Source organism: Lepisma saccharinum, chromosome 18, assembly GCF_977018435.1.
Source record: "Lepisma saccharinum chromosome 18, izLepSacc3.1, whole genome shotgun sequence".
NCBI classification, from domain to species: domain Eukaryota; kingdom Metazoa; phylum Arthropoda; class Insecta; order Zygentoma; family Lepismatidae; genus Lepisma; species Lepisma saccharinum.
Genome location: NC_139246.1, coordinates 54,349,893 through 54,368,350, shown reverse-complemented (window position 1 = coordinate 54,368,350; position 18,458 = coordinate 54,349,893). Strand labels below are relative to the sequence as shown.

The 18,458-nt window shown below is 37.7% G+C and overlaps 1 protein-coding gene across 1 annotated transcript; it reads right to left on the bottom strand.

Annotated features, from left to right (window-relative positions):
* Positions 1–24: 24 nt before the first annotated feature.
* LOC146002265 (NFX1-type zinc finger-containing protein 1-like) lies at positions 25–12,497 on the bottom strand. Its single transcript, XM_083139981.1, has 3 exons — positions 11,054–12,497; positions 7,635–7,718; positions 25–98 (listed from the first exon to the last, which is right to left on the bottom strand). The coding sequence occupies exons 1-3, from the start codon at positions 12,495–12,497 to the stop codon at positions 25–27; spliced, it is 1,602 nt and encodes a 533-aa protein (XP_082996107.1).
* Positions 12,498–18,458: the final 5,961 nt, after the last annotated feature.

Sequence of the window (18,458 nt, the reverse complement as noted above, 5' to 3'; positions counted from 1 at the left end):
TTCAAACAAAGACATTTCTAATTTCTACTTCTTTGCCAGTTCATATACGTCTGTTGAAGGATGGAGTTGCTGGTGGTCACCTGGAGAAGGAAACAGGACTGCAAACAAGCAAACACTCATATTTTGTACTATATCAGTTTAATGCTGATTTCATGCATTATGTAATTACCAGATACAGGTTCAACTGAAGTGACTGACAGTGTGATATATTTTGTCATTTTAGAAAATGTAATCACTTGATGATTAATAATCTGTGGAGAGGAAGGAAAAATATAACACCAAAAGTTCAAAAATAATTAAGTAATTAAATAACAGGAATTTTATTCTAAACTTCATGTACTAAATTAACAGATTTGCTGGTCGATCTATTGTTTCACTGTCTCAGTTGCCATGCAAACTGGCCTCCCACTCCAGTGTTCATCACTGACATTTCGTCTTTAAGTCTTTAAATCTTCCCACGCAATCATACACTCTCTCCACACTCACTCCTGCTGTAGATTTCACAAAGTTTCAATCCCTTTGACCACTAAAGAGGAATAACACTTTGTTGCTCTTCTACAGTGCAAGTCAACCGTGGAGCGGCCACGTTGTATGAGCTACTGCACACGCGCATACTGATCAATTGTCACGACACCTTTATGGTGTGTTACTAAGGAACCATTTTGAGTCCCGAAATACAAATTTTCATTGTGCATAAATCTCCATGAAATTTAGAATAAAATTCCTGTAATTTAATGACTTGCCCTCGTATATATAAGCCAAAAAAAAAAGGTGTATTTTCTTTTAAATGTAATACGCTACATAAAAATCAAGATATAGGTACATGCAAACAATCACATGATGCTAGGTAGCACAACCATTTCCAGGTTAAATACAGTGGTTCAGGCCGGAATCCAAGGAGGGGGCAGGGGGAGCATGCCCCCCCCCCTCTAGTCATGAGAAGTTTTAATTTGAACGTATAAAAAGCTACAAAAATTATGTTGATGGTTTTTCAAGTTTTGCATGAATTTCGATTTTGTTCTTGCACAAATGAATCGGTTGTTTCTGGACAGATGCAGGCTCTAGAAGTCTACAGTCTTCAATATTGGGCTATTTTAGTTCTATAACCATTGATGCAAAGCTATCAGATGTTCCGATTTAGTCGGGACAGTCCATTCCTTTAATCCATGTCCCGACCTTTTCGCCTCAGCTCGATCACAAATGTTTCACATAATTAGAATAGAGGGGAATTTTCTATACTCTTTACATTATGGAAGAAAGGTTCCTCAATGACAGCAATACAAAACCAACCATATAAGGGGCATTTAGCTCTCCACCCATACCGCAAGGTCTGTGATCCCTTTTTCGCCACAACTTAGCAGAAGGATAAAAAAAAATGATTTTTTCTCCGACATCAGGGTTTTTCTGCAACTGATGTCCATTCTACCACTCAATGGCTTAGGGTTAATTAATATTATGTAAATAGGAGAATCCGCTTCACAGCAGAATCGTTGCTAGATTTTTGGGGCAAAAAATTGCCTTAAGTACTTAACATATATATTGTTATTTGTCCAAAACACATAAAAAAATAAGTACATTATTATTTAAGAAATTCTGTCAATCGGAATTTGTTTTACTGCAACTTTTATTCTTTTCTACTTGTAATTGTCTTGATCATAAATACACAGTGGTGTGACCATACAACAGACAACTTTCACAGTGTGCAGAAGACATCAAGGCCAAAAAATTTGATGCTACCAGTGGCGAAGCTAAGGTGTAAATACTGGGTAGGCTGAAAAATCTGCTTACCTTATATTTTTATATACAACAGGTGCATGCGTCGATTCTTTTGGTCGCAAAAGTATCAATTACTCTTTCCTTGAAGCCTCGATCAATAGAAAGATCTTTAACCATTTTTTTTGTCAATGGCTATTGTGCTGAGAGAACTTAATCTTTCATTTTCCATTGAATTACGGAGATAATTTTTTTACTCTCTTGAGGGTGCTCATACTTCTTTTTTATCTTTTCAAGATCTCCAAAACGTATTTCCATTTGTACCAGTCAGTGTGTCCAAGATTTCGTAGGTTAACCATCTGAGAGCCATGAAGTCTTGTTCACTTACACTTATTTCACTGCAAATCCTCTTCGAGTTTTCAACACATAATTTCACAGTATTATATTTTTATAACATAAATACACTATGTGACACACACACTAACACACACACGCATGCACTTCAAGTAAATTAACATTCAACAATACAGCACGTGAACGACGCACTATGCACAACAAGACTAGAAGCATAACAGGTTGGTTCTGAGGCTAGCCACTTTCACCCAGTGAATCGGCAGTCCCCTCCCCTTACCCTCCCTTCCCATCTACACTGAGATCACGCTGTATCTGCCTTTTACCATGAGGCTTTTAAAAGCCTCACAGTTCAGTCCGAACGTGCTCTCCTCTTTCTGGCCTGACTGCCGAGACATCTGGAAGGATCGGCGGAACCAAATGTTCGGATTACATAGTTTAATTCATTTTAACGAACTTTGATTGTTACAGGGTACAAGAACATTTTAATTTCAACATTTTTTCGGTAGGCTAAGCCTCAAACGTCTCATAGGAGCTTTGCCACTGGATGCTACAAGCCATTGATAATGGCATTTTCTATCCCACATGTATGCATTCCCATTTGATAGCTTCTTGGTTGCTACTGGCATTTATTTTTACTGTCGAATAAGATTCTAAAAGAAAAAAATACACCATAGAAACAATATTACGCTAACTGACACACTGCCAGGGTGAAGTCACTTAGCCGTTACCTTCAGATAATTTATTTACAGGGTTCGCACTGACACCAAAGTCCTGGACAACTGGAGGCGTCAGGAAAACAAGGCTAGAGCTGAGGTCATTGGAAACAAATTACTTTTTAAAAAAGCTTTCAAAACCTGGAAAAGTCAGGGGAATTAAATGATTTTTGCTTGGCAGCATTTGTAATCGGAAACACGTTTCGTTATATCTTCTCAACAATCATCCTTTTTGGGTAGTATTCCTTATAAAAAGGTTCTTTCATTTTATTTTTCATTTATTTTCAATTATTTTTTTTACACTCTGACAGAAACAAATGCCAGAGACAACTGCAAATATTTGTTACATGGTTACATATATGCGTAGGTTAGAAAATGTTGTTCTTCAACATTTCGTAACAAAATGAACAAATTTCTCTACCCACCCTCTCCCCATATATATATATACCGTGTGAGGCACCTAAAAGTACCACCTGAAATAGCAAAGAAACCAGAAACAGTAGCGATGTGAGGTTTGCGGGAAACAATAATATCAAATGGGGCTCGTAAATCGGAGGTATGGGGTGGGTCGAAAAATATCAACAAATAGGGCATCTGGAGCAAAGTCATATTTTTTTAAATGGAACGATATACAATAACATGCATAATATAAAAGAGCACACGCAGAGAAACACAATGCCATTGGTTTAATGCATCTACTGCACATAGGAACGAAGATATGGCCATGTGAAAATATGTAAACAAACTAACAAGTGGCCCACTTGACCGTCAGTACCACGGCATGTACAAGTATGAGATGTCGGAAGCCATTGGACAAAATGAAGACAGAACGTGTTAAAGGAAGAAAAAATACAGTAGACATCGTCAGCACCATGTATTTGACAGTGTTACAGCATAATGAAAATGACCATGACAGTATGTCGAAGAACCACTGCGTAAGAAGCGAAAACCTGTCAAAGTGTGTGTTCAAAGTGGTAGCCGTCAGCTGCGATACAGGCAACGAGGCGCCCACGCAAAGATCGTTGGACAGAATGTAGCATCTCGTAGGGAATGTCCCTACAGGCCGCAGTACTGCGGTGTTGCATATCCTCTGGAGTTGTTGGCACATCCCGGTAGACAATGTCCTTCAGCTTTCCCCACAGGAAAAAGTCTAACGGTGACAAATCTGGGGAACGAGCCGGCCATTTGACAAGTCCTCCACGTCCAATCCAACGATTTGGAAATGTATTTTCCACACATGCTGTAGCGCTTCTTGCACTGTGAGCTGGGCACCCGTCATGTTGGTACCACATGTCCCTCCTTGTCTGAAGTGGTATGTCCTCCACTAGTACGGGCAGTTCATGTTGTAAAAACTGTATGTATCGGTAAGCATTCAGTGTCCCTTGAATAAAAAAAGGGCCAATGAGATGTTCACCCACTATACCACACCACACGTTCACACTCCATGGGTGATGGCGTTCCACTTGGCGAAGCCAATGTGGATTTGTCACCGACCAATAGTGCATGTTCCTTAGGTTGACATTTCCATGATTGGTAAAAGTTGCCTCATCAGTGAAGAGGATACGTGACAAATCGGGGGTGACGTGTCGTAACAACCATGTGCAAAACCGAACACGGTCCACAAAATCATTCCCGTGAAGTTCCTGATGGAGGGAGATATGATATGGGTGAAACTTGTGTGTGTGCAGAATGCGCAATACACTTCGCTGACTCATCCCAGCATCCCTGGCAATTTCATGGGAGCTAACGTGCGGATTCACAGCAACAGCGGCGAGAACATTTGTTGCACCTGCCTCACCTGTAGTTAGTTGGCTTGTTCCGCACACGTGCCCGTGGTGTTACACTTCCGGTGTCTCTTAATTTAATAAATAACTTACCAAACAGACGTCGAGATGGCTGTTGTCTGTCCGGATATCTCTCTGCGTACACACGGTAGGCTTCTGAGGCATTCTTTCGGCATTCCCCATAAATCAGGATCATGTCCGCTTTTTCTATGTTTGTGAACACCATAATCTTCGCTCTTACCACTACGACTGCTTGCTATGAACTAACACGATCTCGTGGACCTGCTATCAAAACTTGCTCTGCGTAAAGGCAGTTCTGTCAGGCACCTGAGAAGTCTTACATGCCGTGGTACTGACGGTCAAGTGGGCCACTTGTTAGTTTGTTTACATATTTTTACATGGCCATATCTTCGTTCCTATGTGCAGTAGATGCATGAGACCAACGGCGTTGTGTTTCTCTGCGTGTGTTCTTTTATATTATGCATGTTATTGTATATCGTTCCATTTAAAAAAATATGACTTTGCTCCAGATGCCCTATTTGTCGATATTTTTCGACCCACCCCATACCTCCGATTTACGAGCCCTATTCGATATTATTGTTTCCCGCAAACCTCACATCGCTACTGTTTCTGGTTTCTTCGCTATTTCAGGTGGTACTTTTAGGTGCCTCACGCGCGCACTACCTGGTTAATAGGAATTGTAGCTTTCCTGGCGATGTGATTCGAACAATTCAGTGGCGTAGCAGTCGCCCCCACAACCCACACGGTGTGGGTGGGCCCTGAGGTGTAGGGGTCCTGCTATGTTCTCTCTCTGTGCTTCTGAAATTTTATATAATCCCAGAAATTCAAGAGATAGTGTCACTTATTTAAAAAAAATGGATTTACGATATGACGACGTCTGCGATAATAAGCAGTGGTGTATTGTCTCAACCAGAGGGGGCCGGGCAACTTGACATATGGGTCTCCTCCGAAGTACATAATTGAAGACTAAAATTGGTAAATGCTGTAAGTGCCACAATAATTCAAACACCGTTTTCCACGTTAAACTTTATAATGTGGTAAACGTGAAATATGGCTCGTAGCCCTCTAAGGGCTGGTTTTTTAATGTGAGATTAAAAATGTTCAATACAAATATTTAATTTACCTGTGATGTTACTTTTTCCCGGGAAAAAACGTGTACAAAGCAGGGTATTAACTTCTAGTCAAAAATATACATGCAAAATCTCAACATATTTTCCTAATTACATGGGCTAGATAGTAATTATTTCTACCTGATGTCTCTTTCGTCCTGTATGAAAGAATACGTTATTTGTACTACATTTTACTATTTTATGTTTTTTGAAGTCCATCTGGTTTACGGCAAAGCCAAATGTGTAGTAATTGTCTTTGCCTTATATGTATTCTTTTGTAGGTTAGGTTCTGTATTTGCAAAGTTAACAATGAATTTCAACAACCGCAAATTTCCTATTGTAGTTCTACCTTTTCACACCAGGCGAAATTTGATTTGAATTTAGAAATCTAGATGGCAGTGGGATCGAATTCCTCGCATCAGCATTACCAACATACAGTTGTACCGTGCTCAACCTAAGATCAGCGAACCTCTGGTTATTTTCGAATTGAAAAACCCAGTGTTGGGTTAAGAGTGGAGGTGAACTCCAACTGGTGATTGGCTGAACAAAAAATTGACCAGACATTTAAAAACTGGCCCTTAGTAGTTCAAAGGGCATGTAAAGAGGTAACTAGTGTGCATGTTCTTCCGGGCTGATGTGCGGAATGATGCAATTTCCCAACACTTTTGCTTTTGGCACTTACAACGTTTACCACTTTTAGTCCTCAATAAACTTATGGCAATCAACAAGAAAATTCTCTCATCTCATGCCTTTATAGCTACATACCCTCAATATGAAATTAAAATAAGATCAGAGATAAATATTCCACATTGTCCACACCTCTTATGTCTTACTTCAAAGGGGTCCAAAAACTCAGGAAGTGGAGCGCAGGAGCAATTATTCCTTTTGCCCTTATTCCGCCATGGAAGTATACAATGCTCGAAGTGAAAATTCCTAGATGCGAATTTGCTTGTTCGAGTTATGGATAGAACGATGATCTATTAACAAAATGGTTCTTGTTCCAGTGAAAAGAAATGGCATCTTTAAAACCATCAATAATAATAATAATGAGGTCCATTAACATCGAAATTAAACATCGTGCCCGTGCAGCAACAACCTTTTTTTATTTGGTGGGGGTCCAGTCCTTCAAATCGGCATTTCATTGAGTGACAAATTTTCAGTGAATACAGTCCCATCGCTGCTTCATTATCTATCTCTCAAGACTGGAGTCCATTGCTATTATCTCGTAGCAGACTGCAATTGACCTTGTGATGCTAGGTCACCATTGACAATCTAGAGGTAAGGTTTAACCCCCAAAACTGAAATGATAAGTTTGGTTGAGTTCATAACTCACTATTAGTATAAGAAGCGTAATGTGAGCAGCTCTCACGTAGAATATTAGCCTTGCGTAGCCAGGCTTTGAGGGCTGAAGTTGCATCCACCTCAAAGTCCAAACGAGGAGTGCCTACTACCCTTAATCAATTTTCCCAAACAGTATTTATACATGTGTATAATGTTTCGAGCAAAAAATACAAATGATCACTAACAAAATATTAAGACTGTGTGAAGCCTCCCCCTTCTCCAAAAAATTATCCTGTCTGTGCTACTGCGATGAAGCAAGAGAATATATTTCTAATTTCTATTTCTATTGATCAGAGATTCAGACCATTCTGATTCAAGAAACTACTACACTGATATACAGCCTATGTCGATGACATAAAAATGGAAGGCAGGGTCTTGATATATTTTTTTCACTAAGGGGCCCAATATTATACTTGCAGGGGGGCCCCAGAGAACTGCGCTCGCCACACCACTGGAACAAGTGTTCTTGGGTTATCAGCCAGGTTCAACCGGTGGTATTTCTATTGTGATTATATTCTTTAAAAAAACTGTATCATGAAATATAAAATTGTTCTACAAAGACAGAAAATGAAAATTCATAAATAGCAATCCATGCTTACCAATCAAAATCAAATGCTGGCAGGCACTGGTCATTGAAACCAATATGTGGGCGTCCAAAACTTCTGCAGCCTCCTCAACAATAACTGGAAAAAAAATAATCTTTATTAGAAGTCAGGGCACATTTTGAGAGAAAATTTTCAGCAACTGAAAATACAATCCCTTGTTCACTTTCACTTACATAGAAATTCGTAAATTTAACTAAATAAACAGCAAGCAGATTTTAATCCTTTCGTTTTTGTCCACCCGCATACATTCGAGGGTATGCACTTATGTTCTGGTACCTAAAAAAAAAACAATGTCTTTTCCACAGAATATCAGTTCCCCCATTTTCATTTCCTCCTGACTTTATTTGGTTCAGAGAATACATATACATACAGTCCTGCACGTTACTATGCAATCCACCAGAACTGATACCGGGGTTGTTCAGTAATCCAGAACAAGCCGTTTATGTGTGTGTAGTTTTGTTTATATGTAAGTGTGTGAAGGGAGAGTGAAGATTATTTGATTAAAGGTAATGAAGGCAGGGAGAAGAAGTTAATCAAGTGAGAGGGTTAACAGTTTGGACTTGGCTTAAGTATGAAGTATGATAGTAATCTCAGATATAAGGGGGCAGGCCCAGCGGAAAGGGGGGGGGGAGGAGAACCATGGCGCTGCCCAGAGTGGCAAAATTGGAAGTGAAGAAAAAATAAGCCTATTGGAAACTTCGAAGTTATAATATTACTGATAAAACTTGTTCGAAATAGGCTCAATTTTACTCAAAATAAATGTAGTGAGCAAATATCTACAAAACATTAATCTCGATGTGATAGATGCTGTTAGATTTCTTGCAAACATATCAGAGCACTTTGAAATAAGAAGAAGTGATGAAAAATTCCAGTTACTTAGTCAGTGGGGGCAACAGGGTTCCAAAAATAGGGGGGAAGGTGCCAAAACTGGTGGGGAGGAAGATGGTATCTTTCCCTTTGTAGATAAGGTTTAGCATAGTGCGGAGGCACAAGTGGCAAGAAGTAGGGGGGGAACTGCCTCCCTCACCCCCGCTAATAGCACCACTGTACTTGGTTGATGCAAAAGAATGCCATCAAATTTAGATATAGAAAATCCAAAAGATAGGCAATACTGTACAGGTCCGAAATCGAAAGAAGCAGTAGTTTCAGTATGACAAAACTTGTCGAAGATCCGCAAACAAGGTACAAAATCGATTTCATGCTTGATATTAGTAGTCAGGAGGGAGTTCGAAATGGTCCATCGATCACTCCTAGAAATTGGCATAGTTTATTTTAAGTTCGAAAAAAAAGTTTGTCAGATTTGGAGCTCGTTACTTTTATTGTTAATTGAAGAAATAACGACCAGTAAATATCCAAACAGAATAACCAAAGTAAAAACAGCGTTAGATCGAAAATACAGTAGTGTAAAATACAGTAACCAGGTTATGTTTTCATATTTTACCATTTAAACTAAAATAATAAATGGTCCTGCAGTTTTCAAATTCCAAAAAAGTGAGTTCTAAGTGTTCTATGGGGTGAGGCGAAACAACAGAACTTTATTACTAACATTTTCCCAGATATTTATATTTTTCTTGGACAAGTTATGCAGAAGTTAACAACAAAATAAAATAGCTATGCATTTCAGTACACTAACTGTATGAAGTGGATCGATTAGAAGTCTATCCCCAATGATATAATAATAATAATTTGAAAAAAAGTGGGTTTCTATATCATAATAATCAAGACAATGATGATAATAATAATTACTGTTGTTATTTATACTATTCAAGTTTTATCAATGGCCTGACCGCCCCTATAAAAAATTCTGGCTACGCCCATGCATCTGATCTTTTGTTTGAAAAGTGTACAAAATTTGCCTGTATATTAACACATGAAGGCTCCAAATATATTTACCCTACTGATTTAAAAGATGAACTGAAAGTACTTTAGACTGTCATAAAACAGAACAGTGCACCAAAGGAGACCATACAAAAAAAATAACATTACATGTATTTTTTTTAAAAATCCAATCATATCATAGGCCTTCAATGGTAAAAATATGAGCTCCAGTCTTCAAGGCTTTCCTTTCCTAATACTTGTTACATTTAAGATACGTATAATGAAATTGTAATTTAGTGTTGCATTTTTTAAAGTTTTGATGCGGTAGAGACATCTGTTTGTCCAATAGTGTAACATTATTTATTTTATTTATTATTTTATAGTTTGATGTTTTACTTATGAATATATTGATTTTGATTTTCAATTTCCCGTTGCTGGTAATGACAGGGGAGAGGGGGGGGGGGCAAAAGGGAATGGCATTTGCTGCGGTTGCCTAGGGTGGCAAAATGGCTAGTGCCGGTCCTGTAAGGGGGGGATATGTGTTGTGTGAGTGTCTTGAGGTAGTGGAAATGGTATGTTGAGAGAGCGTCATTACTGATTATTCTGTAAGCTCCAGGAGAGGTTAATCCTGGGATTCGTCAGGATAGCAAGATTATGAAAGATGAAGGTGGCAAAAGAATAGTATTTAATAGAAGTTAAGCATTCTAGATGTGTGTGTAATTCTGTCTTGGTTTTCGTGAATGGTACACGGAAGAGATATTGGTAATTGAGTGCTTTATAAAAGATCTTCCCTTAGGTAAAAAGGAAAAGTTAACCATGCATTCATCATGCCATGAGGGCACATTTAGATATAGGGGTAGTGGCCCACACATTCTCGATCTCGGCTATTTTGAAGATGATGTGATCAGCACCATGGTCCAGTCACCTTAACATATTGTAGTATTGCAGTTTAATCAAACGTAACAAAACAGCTAACTTACAGAGTATGCATGCAAAATGCTGATTGACGGTCCAAATATCCCGAAAACATACTACTATTTTCATTAATGTATTGAATGGTAAAAGAAGATTTTGTACTTAATATCAAAAACTCAAAATGCTGGCCAAGGCAGAATTTATTTTATTTTAAAACATAAAACTAAACGTTTTTATTTGTATTTGGTGCAGAGTCTGAAGAAGATCTTGCTAGAAGGTTGAAACGTAATGTTTAGTTTTATGTTTTAAAATAAAATAAATTCTGCCTTGGTCAGCATTCTGAGTTTTTGGTTATCATGGAAACAAGGCTTAATGGTGTTATCATTTAAAATTATGACTAATACATGAATAATTGATATGATATACTTGTATGAAATTCTTGATGCATGTACATCTATTCTGATCAATTTCATAGTGCTGACAATCACTACTAGCAGGAAACAGTGTAGTGGAACCCTGATTGTATGTTTTTCAGGGAATTTAGGAGAAAAATTAGATTACAGAAAAATTGTATAACCTATAATGAATTTTCCAGATTCAGTTCTACCAATAATCCAATAAACTATTGATATACAGACTGTTAGTTTGTGAGAAAGGTCGAAGAACAGAAATAAACTTACCAATTCTTGGTTTCAAATCTTCCAGCAATGTATGTAGCCTGGCTGCTTCAGTTGTGGTCACTCCAATGACCTTGCTCTCCCTAAGGATGATGAGGTCCTGCATTTGTTGAAGTTCGAGATACTGCTTCCACTTCACCTCATATTCCATCTGCAGAATCTGAAGCCTCTTCTGCAACTTTTTCTTTAAGGCCACTGTCCAGTAAGTGTACAGTCTCCACCTTTCCTCGTGTGTGATTGACCACAACTTCTCAGCTGCAGTTTTCTCGAAGGTGTCTTCACTTGCAATTCTTTGTTCAAATTTCTTCTTGAGGTATTGCTTCCTGTGAAGTAACACGTCATACTGGACCCTTACCTCATCCTCAATGTTATGAGACATGAACATCCCGTCCTGTAGTCCACTTATCTTCTTTTCTAGCAACTCAAAATTGATATTGAATTCTACAGGAGGTGCAAATTCGTAATGTGAATCAGTGTCCATATCTGAGAAACTAAACACATCTTCAATTATTAGGTTTCTCTCATTCTCATTTATATTTTCACAAGTATCTATGTGATTACCCTCTTCAGGCGGTGATGTTGGTTGCCCTTCAATATTTTCATGCAGGGTGGATGGATTTGAACTCTTTTGCTCAAATATGTAATCTACATCATGCAACCACTCAACAATAAGGCCATGCTTACTCTCAGTTTGCACAAAAGAAGTGTACAACTTCTTACTGATTACTCCAAACTTGAAGAGTGTTTCCAGAGACACAATTCCTTTATTCTTCTTAACTTCTTCCAAACTTCTTTGCATGGCTTTAATTTCACCAACACACTCCATTAACAAACCATAAGCACTTCTCAGGGCATTGAATTTATACTTATCTGACTTGAAATACTGTCGCTTCTCTTTCAAGTTGTAATGAGCCAAAGCCTCGCTATGAGACTGGCCTCCAATGCGAACCAAGTCTTTTGTGAACTTCAGAATGCCCTCCAGAAACTGATCCAAGGCATGATTCGTGTAGCATACAACAAGTATCGAGTGATTCTCATCAAACAAGTCATGTCCATATGACAATATTGGATACCTACTTTCTTCTTGGAGGGAGAAGTTGTTTAGCAGAACTTCAGCAACCTTCAATCCTAAGTAAGTTTTCCCAGTTCCTGGTGGTCCTTGAATGATGACAAATTCCTTTGTCAAGGCAGATTTCAGTGCAGAATATTGTGATGGATCAAGCTGCAGATTTTCTGCACTTGGCCAATGTTCACCATGTAGAACTGGGACATCAAAGTTGTTGATATTGTACACTGGATTTTGAGATTTCCGCAAATACTTTGGGGGCCTTGCTTGTTTCTGTACCTCAACAACATACTCCTTCATGGGAAAATTTTCAGCTCTCATGTGCTTTAAAGCATTCAACATATGCCTGTATGGTTCAAAGAACGTCTCCGCCTCAACCATCAGAAATGTTCCCTTTTCAATATTAGTGCTTGGATGTTCAAAAAATTCCACAATAATTTCAACACACTTCCTACGTATCGCCTTTCCAATTACCAATGCAAAAAACATGGACTGAAAGTTATCATTCGTAAAACAGAGCAAAAATCCATATATCAGCCTATTTGAATGTTCCCAATTTATTTCCCTCTTCATATCAACGATGACAGAATATCCAATTTTGTCTTTCAAAACTTTGGGTCCAGGAAAGAAAACATGCTTATAAAATTTTACTGTTTTGTTCTGTTCATCCACATTTCCTTCAATATAACCCGATATCCCTTCTTTCAGGGGCCCAATAAAATCTTCACGAAGCAATCAGAACTGCACATCTAAGTAATGTTCAACATCATCATATGCACCATGAACAATATTGGGCCTTATGAATACCGGTTCTTGTGACAGTATGTCTTCTGCTGAAGGAAATATGTTCATTTCTCGAAAGTTGTTTGGGGGTGGTTGCTCACAATTGTTTGATTCAATATCCCCATCTTTCTTGTTTGTCTTTTCCCTAAATGCTTTCATATTTGAATGCAATGTCAAGAAATGTGACATCAATTTATCATGTAATGATATGTTTCCAAGTTTTTCTATTCCAGCAATTGCAGTGATCGAAGCAACAACAACATCTTCCAACTTATCACATGCTGTATGTGGAAGCTGTGTCATGACAGTTTGACAGAATTTCAAAACATTTTTGACAAATCCATCTGTCTCCCCACTTCTGTCTTTCTCACTCTTCACTGCCAAGAATAGAATGCATTTTTTCAACTTTTGCAAAAACTCAATGCAACAGGCATTTGTCAGTACAACAGCTCTGTTTTCAGGCATATTTCCTTCACGTGCTTTAGCTAAAATTTTCAGAACAATTTCTAACAAATCGGGTTTTAATGTCTTCAGGATATTCTCAAATCCTGTTTGTTCGTTGGAGAGTATATATATAATATGTGAAGAGTCCTTACAGGTTAATTCATATAACTGCTTATATCCACAAATGTTCCCAGTTATTTTCCTTCTCGCACCACCATTACTTTCGTATCTACTTGGTTGATCTTGCTTACTCCCTGAGGATTGTATACTTTCTTCTCTACTTTGTCTAGCACCTCCCCTATATTGATTAAAATTTTCAACTGATTCTTGGTCATTATATTTTCTGTCTGGTGACATGTTTCTTCCAGGATGATCTCTACTTCTATGAAAATATTCTCCAAGCTCGAATTCCTTCTCATCATGATCCTTAGCAGATCTCCAATTAAAATGATGTGCTTGCTGTTCACGACTGCTGAAATGACCTTTGCTTTTTGTAAAATCCTGTACATTATTCTTTGATGTGCTGTGTTTTGGTGAAGTAGTCTCACGTTTTTTGCACCAGACCTGGTGCTTGCAATCTGAATTTCACTTGCTCGACTGCTCACATTACCTAATGATGTATTTGAGATGTTTTCTATTTGTCTGACACCTGACCTAACTCTATCCTTCCGTACAGGTTCAGGACTGTTCGATGCTTTAGCTTCTGCCATATTTGTATTTTTTTGTTCTTCTTTCCTGAAAAACAAAATTAAATGACATGAACATGCAATCTGAAAACAATTATTCTTAGATTAAAAGTACAAAAATATTAAAAATGCAAAACATATCAATATAAATGTCACTCAATTTGACACTCCCCCATGTAACAACCTCAAGCCTTTCACCTTAAATGTGGTTTCTTCAGGATTGAACAAGATTAAAATAATTATGAGCTCATTTTACAGTTAAAAGGTATATAGCAGGAAAAAGTTGGTAGAAAAATATGTTAAAATTACAACAACCCAGTCAGGTTATTCGCTTCTTCTTTTAACCATAAAATGAACTTGTAAAGTACGTAATCTTGTTCAATTCTCCTGAAGAAGCCACATTGTGTGGTGAAAGACTTGAGTTTAATAATACAAAAGTACATGTGGAAGTGAGCGCATTAAAAAAGTATCAATTACATATTTCATTTTCGTTATATTGATACTTGGGCAGAAGGTGCTGCCAAAAAACAAACTGTTGTCAGCAATGGGTCAGAGTGTATACTGCCACATGATTTGGTAGTTTACAGCAAAACAACATGACATCCCCTTTTCTTTATTGGAGCTTTAGAGTTTCATGTATAACAGTTATATCACATTACAAACAAACAATTCTTAAACATTACTTGTATTTTAGGAACAAATATAACTTCTTAATCATCAAAAGGCAGTGTTCAGAGTTTAGGTTACAAGATTGCTACAAGGGAAATGTAGGACATAATGTCCCAAAATGTAGGACTTTAAGTCAAAATATAGAACACTAAACATTCACAATAAATAATACATATTTCTATAGAACACCTTAGAAAGTAATTTCAAATTGAAACTTCTCAGTTTAAAAAAAAAAAATCTTGTAATGACCCCGAGTTGGCCATTACTTCGTGGTTTTATATTATTATTTCATGCTTATTATGGTTGCACGTATATATTCATAAATATTATATTAATGCCTTCAGCCAATTTTCCAATATGGCCACTTTTATAATCGTTAACATTATACACTGATATATCTACAAGTATGAATAGCGGCAAATTTAAGCAATTTATATAGATTCAACATTAATCGTTTGATTTCCCTTTAAATGTTCTAAGGAGTGTTATAAATTTCATTTTGATCAGTAAATTGAAGCCGAAGTTATTAATTTCTAAGTTAAATTCCTTATATTCATTTGTAGTTCATGTTTTTGGCAGCCGCTATTCTATTCTGCATTATTTCAAATTGCATTGTTGATTTATTTAAATTCTTTTGTCGAGTAGAAGATCACGCGTTCCTGCTTGCATTGTTGCCACGGCATATAAAAATTCACTGTGCCAGATGCATGTATACTTCTAATATTTTACTGTTCAAACATATCCAATTTCTGGTAATATGAAAGTTGTTGTGTCTGGTACCACTGTAGCAGTGGGAAGGTGTAAACGTCTCCTAGAGAACAAAAAAGAGTTTTTCGGTGAGATCTCGCGAAGCAAGAGCTGCTTCGCATCGCGGGCGTTTTCGCGTAGGTATCTCGCACCGATAACGGTCGGAATTGTCTGTGTTTAGGTTGTATTACGTAGTAGTATACGAGTGTGTTGAATATTCTAATAAAGCCAGATTAGAATAGACTGCGGTTTTCTTTATTTAAAAACCGTTATACTTAGTTCAGAGCAGGAATAGGAGAACATCCACGAGACCGTCACAGAACTTCACCACTGGATCAAAGGGGAAGGAACATAGTAATTCAGCCCAAACCCGGAGATGTCCATATCATGTTCTGCTGAGCTTACAAGGTAAGTGTACTTGTGAAGTGCATCGCTACGGGACGTAGCAATCTTAATGAATTGTTAAATGCAAAATTTCCAAAACTTGTAATCATACTAAACAATGCAACTTTTAATATATGTTTTAACTGGTACTTCTCAGAGGAGCCATTTTTTCTCAAAATTTAAGGTTTAGTCAAAATATATTTATGAGAGGCTGGACAGTCAAACTTTTTGAAATTATAGGGACCAGTACCAAATGATTTACAGACTTTATGAAGAAATTATTTCTCTCGTGAGTGCGTTGTGCTGATGGTAATAAAAGTACTCTCTCAACATTTGCATTATGACCTGTAATGGCAAACAATTATTCAGCAATTACTGTAATTTGAAATGGTTCCAGAAATTTCATCTTTGGTAGTTTTTTGTTCAATAACATGGTGTCTACCAAAATAAGTCCAAAATTCTTGATTTTTTAGGACTTTTTCTTGACCTTTTTTCCGTTTTTCTTAACCTTTATTTATTTATGTTGGGCATTGCCCAAGACCCCCTGCAAGATAAAAGTAATTGTTTATGTACTGTTTATTATGTGTTTGTACGATACTAGTGGAATTTTAGGGACTTTGCGAAACACGAATATGACAAAAAAAATTAATTTGAATTTAAAATTTTGGGTGCATTAACACTCAGGCTATCTTGCAGCCGTCACATGATACGGGGTCCAGCCAGTGACCTACTGTGATGTTGACACTTCGGGTAGCAATCAGTGACGTGCCCAAGGGGGATTGGTGTGGGTCATAACCCCCACCCCTCCTTTAGGGCCTAATATTCTTAAAAAGAGAACTTCAAAGACAGAATGTTCAGGTTTTAATCATTAATCAGTGTATTTTAGTGGGACTTGCAGCATGCCAGTGAAGCAGCATGTACAGTTGGCAACACTGCCTCAAGACAGTCTCATTCGGCAGCAGTGGAACATTCTACCAAGATGTGCGTGTGTGTTGTGGGAACACAATCTAGTTGTATTTGTTAGTGTGCGTATGTAATCATGTGTATTCCTCAAATATAAGCATTTACAAGAAATAATGTCTACTGCATTTGTACAAAAATCAGTATGGTGAAGCAGTTACGGGAATCGCAAACATTTATTGTCCTCCGGGCCGGATGCCATAGTGGACGTTATGAAGTGCGTAATTTGTGATGTGAAAAACAGTCATTGCAGTAAAGTTATGTGTGTGTCACTTCAAGAACACACTCGGTACATTCGGTTAGTGTATTACACACATTGAACAGCAGCATTAATGTGTATTACATACATTGAACATAGCAGCATACATATATTTCTCAGTACGGGAACTGAGAAGGTTACGTGAACATTTCAGGCATGGCACATTTTGCGCGTAGTTCGTCGCGGCCTGCAATTCTTCTCGTGTTGCAGCCACTATCAATAATGGAGCTCCGAGCAGCCTTGTTGACGTCTGGAGTCAGGAGTGGCAATCAACTGTACAAAGGTCAGTCATTTCTGCTAACACAACACCCACACAAGCTCAATTCCTTCCCTCTTGTTTCTTTCCCTTCCTTTTACAATGAATCAAGAAGCACGAAAGAAATTTACACGGCAGCGCAGAGTTGTAAAGGGGAAACTTACAGGTTTCTTAGCAGTAGTGAAGCGTAGTCTTACGAAGGAGGCAAACAATGTTTCAGTACAACAAAACATGTAGTACAATGGCACGCCAAGAGGGGGGATTAAAGGTTTATAGCCTCATTGGCCTGGTTGCTGGATTTGTCAAAATATCATAATAAAGTGATGGTTCTAAAAATAAACCATATGATCCTCAAACGTCACATTTACTTTCGAAATTCCAGATAACGTTATTCGTATGGTAGTAAACGTCTTACATATGCGAACTTTCCGCATACGACTAAAGGGATACGTAATTTCTTATTTATTTATTAGTACTTTTATTTGTTCATTATTTTTTAATGTGGGCAAACGGTGACCAAACGGATTTAGGTAAAATAACTCATTTATTTAATTTGCACTGCGTGATTGTAATTTAGGATTTGTGGGCACCCTAAAAATCGCATTCGGAGTCAAACATTAAAATAAAAAGTTAAACACAAACTTTAAAAATTTCATTTCAAACCAAAGAAACACATGCATAGACGATGTACTCACCACAATAAATTCCAAACTCCTTTGCATATATAGGAAATTTCCCGCTATCGAACAATTCAACAAATCTTAGGGCCTCAAGGTTCTCAAAACGTGAAGACACTCCCATGGTCTTTCCACAACTGGAAAGCATCCAATCAAGATCACTTTGGAAATCTCTGAAACGACCGAAAGTGATACCAACCTATTTCCTTAATTTTATCCCTCATGGGAAGGAAAGATATATCAGTATGGAGATAGAAATTAAGTGGTGGAATCAGAATCATTACAGCAGAAAGAGTATATACATAATATTTAAGTAATAAAGTGTCATACAGAGGCGGGGCCGGGGCCGGGGGAGGGTTGGCCCCCCTTTGGCCCAGTATTCCTAAGAAAAGGAAAGTCAAAGGCAGGAAAAGATGACAAAATGAGGAGACTACTACAAAAAATCCTGGGAGCACCACTTGTGTCATAATAATAAAA

Coding starts and splice junctions, on each gene's coding strand:
- LOC146002265 (XM_083139981.1), bottom strand. CDS start 12,497: ATGGTTGAGGCGGAGACGTTCTTTGAACCATACAGGCATATGTTGAAT. Junction 7,719..11,053: donor AGATTTGAAACCAAGAATTG/GTAAGTTTATTT, acceptor TTTTTTTTCCAG/TTATTGTTGAGGAGGCTGCA. Junction 99..7,634: donor CCAGCATTTGATTTTGATTG/GTAAGCATGGAT, acceptor GCTTGTTTGCAG/TCCTGTTTCCTTCTCCAGGT.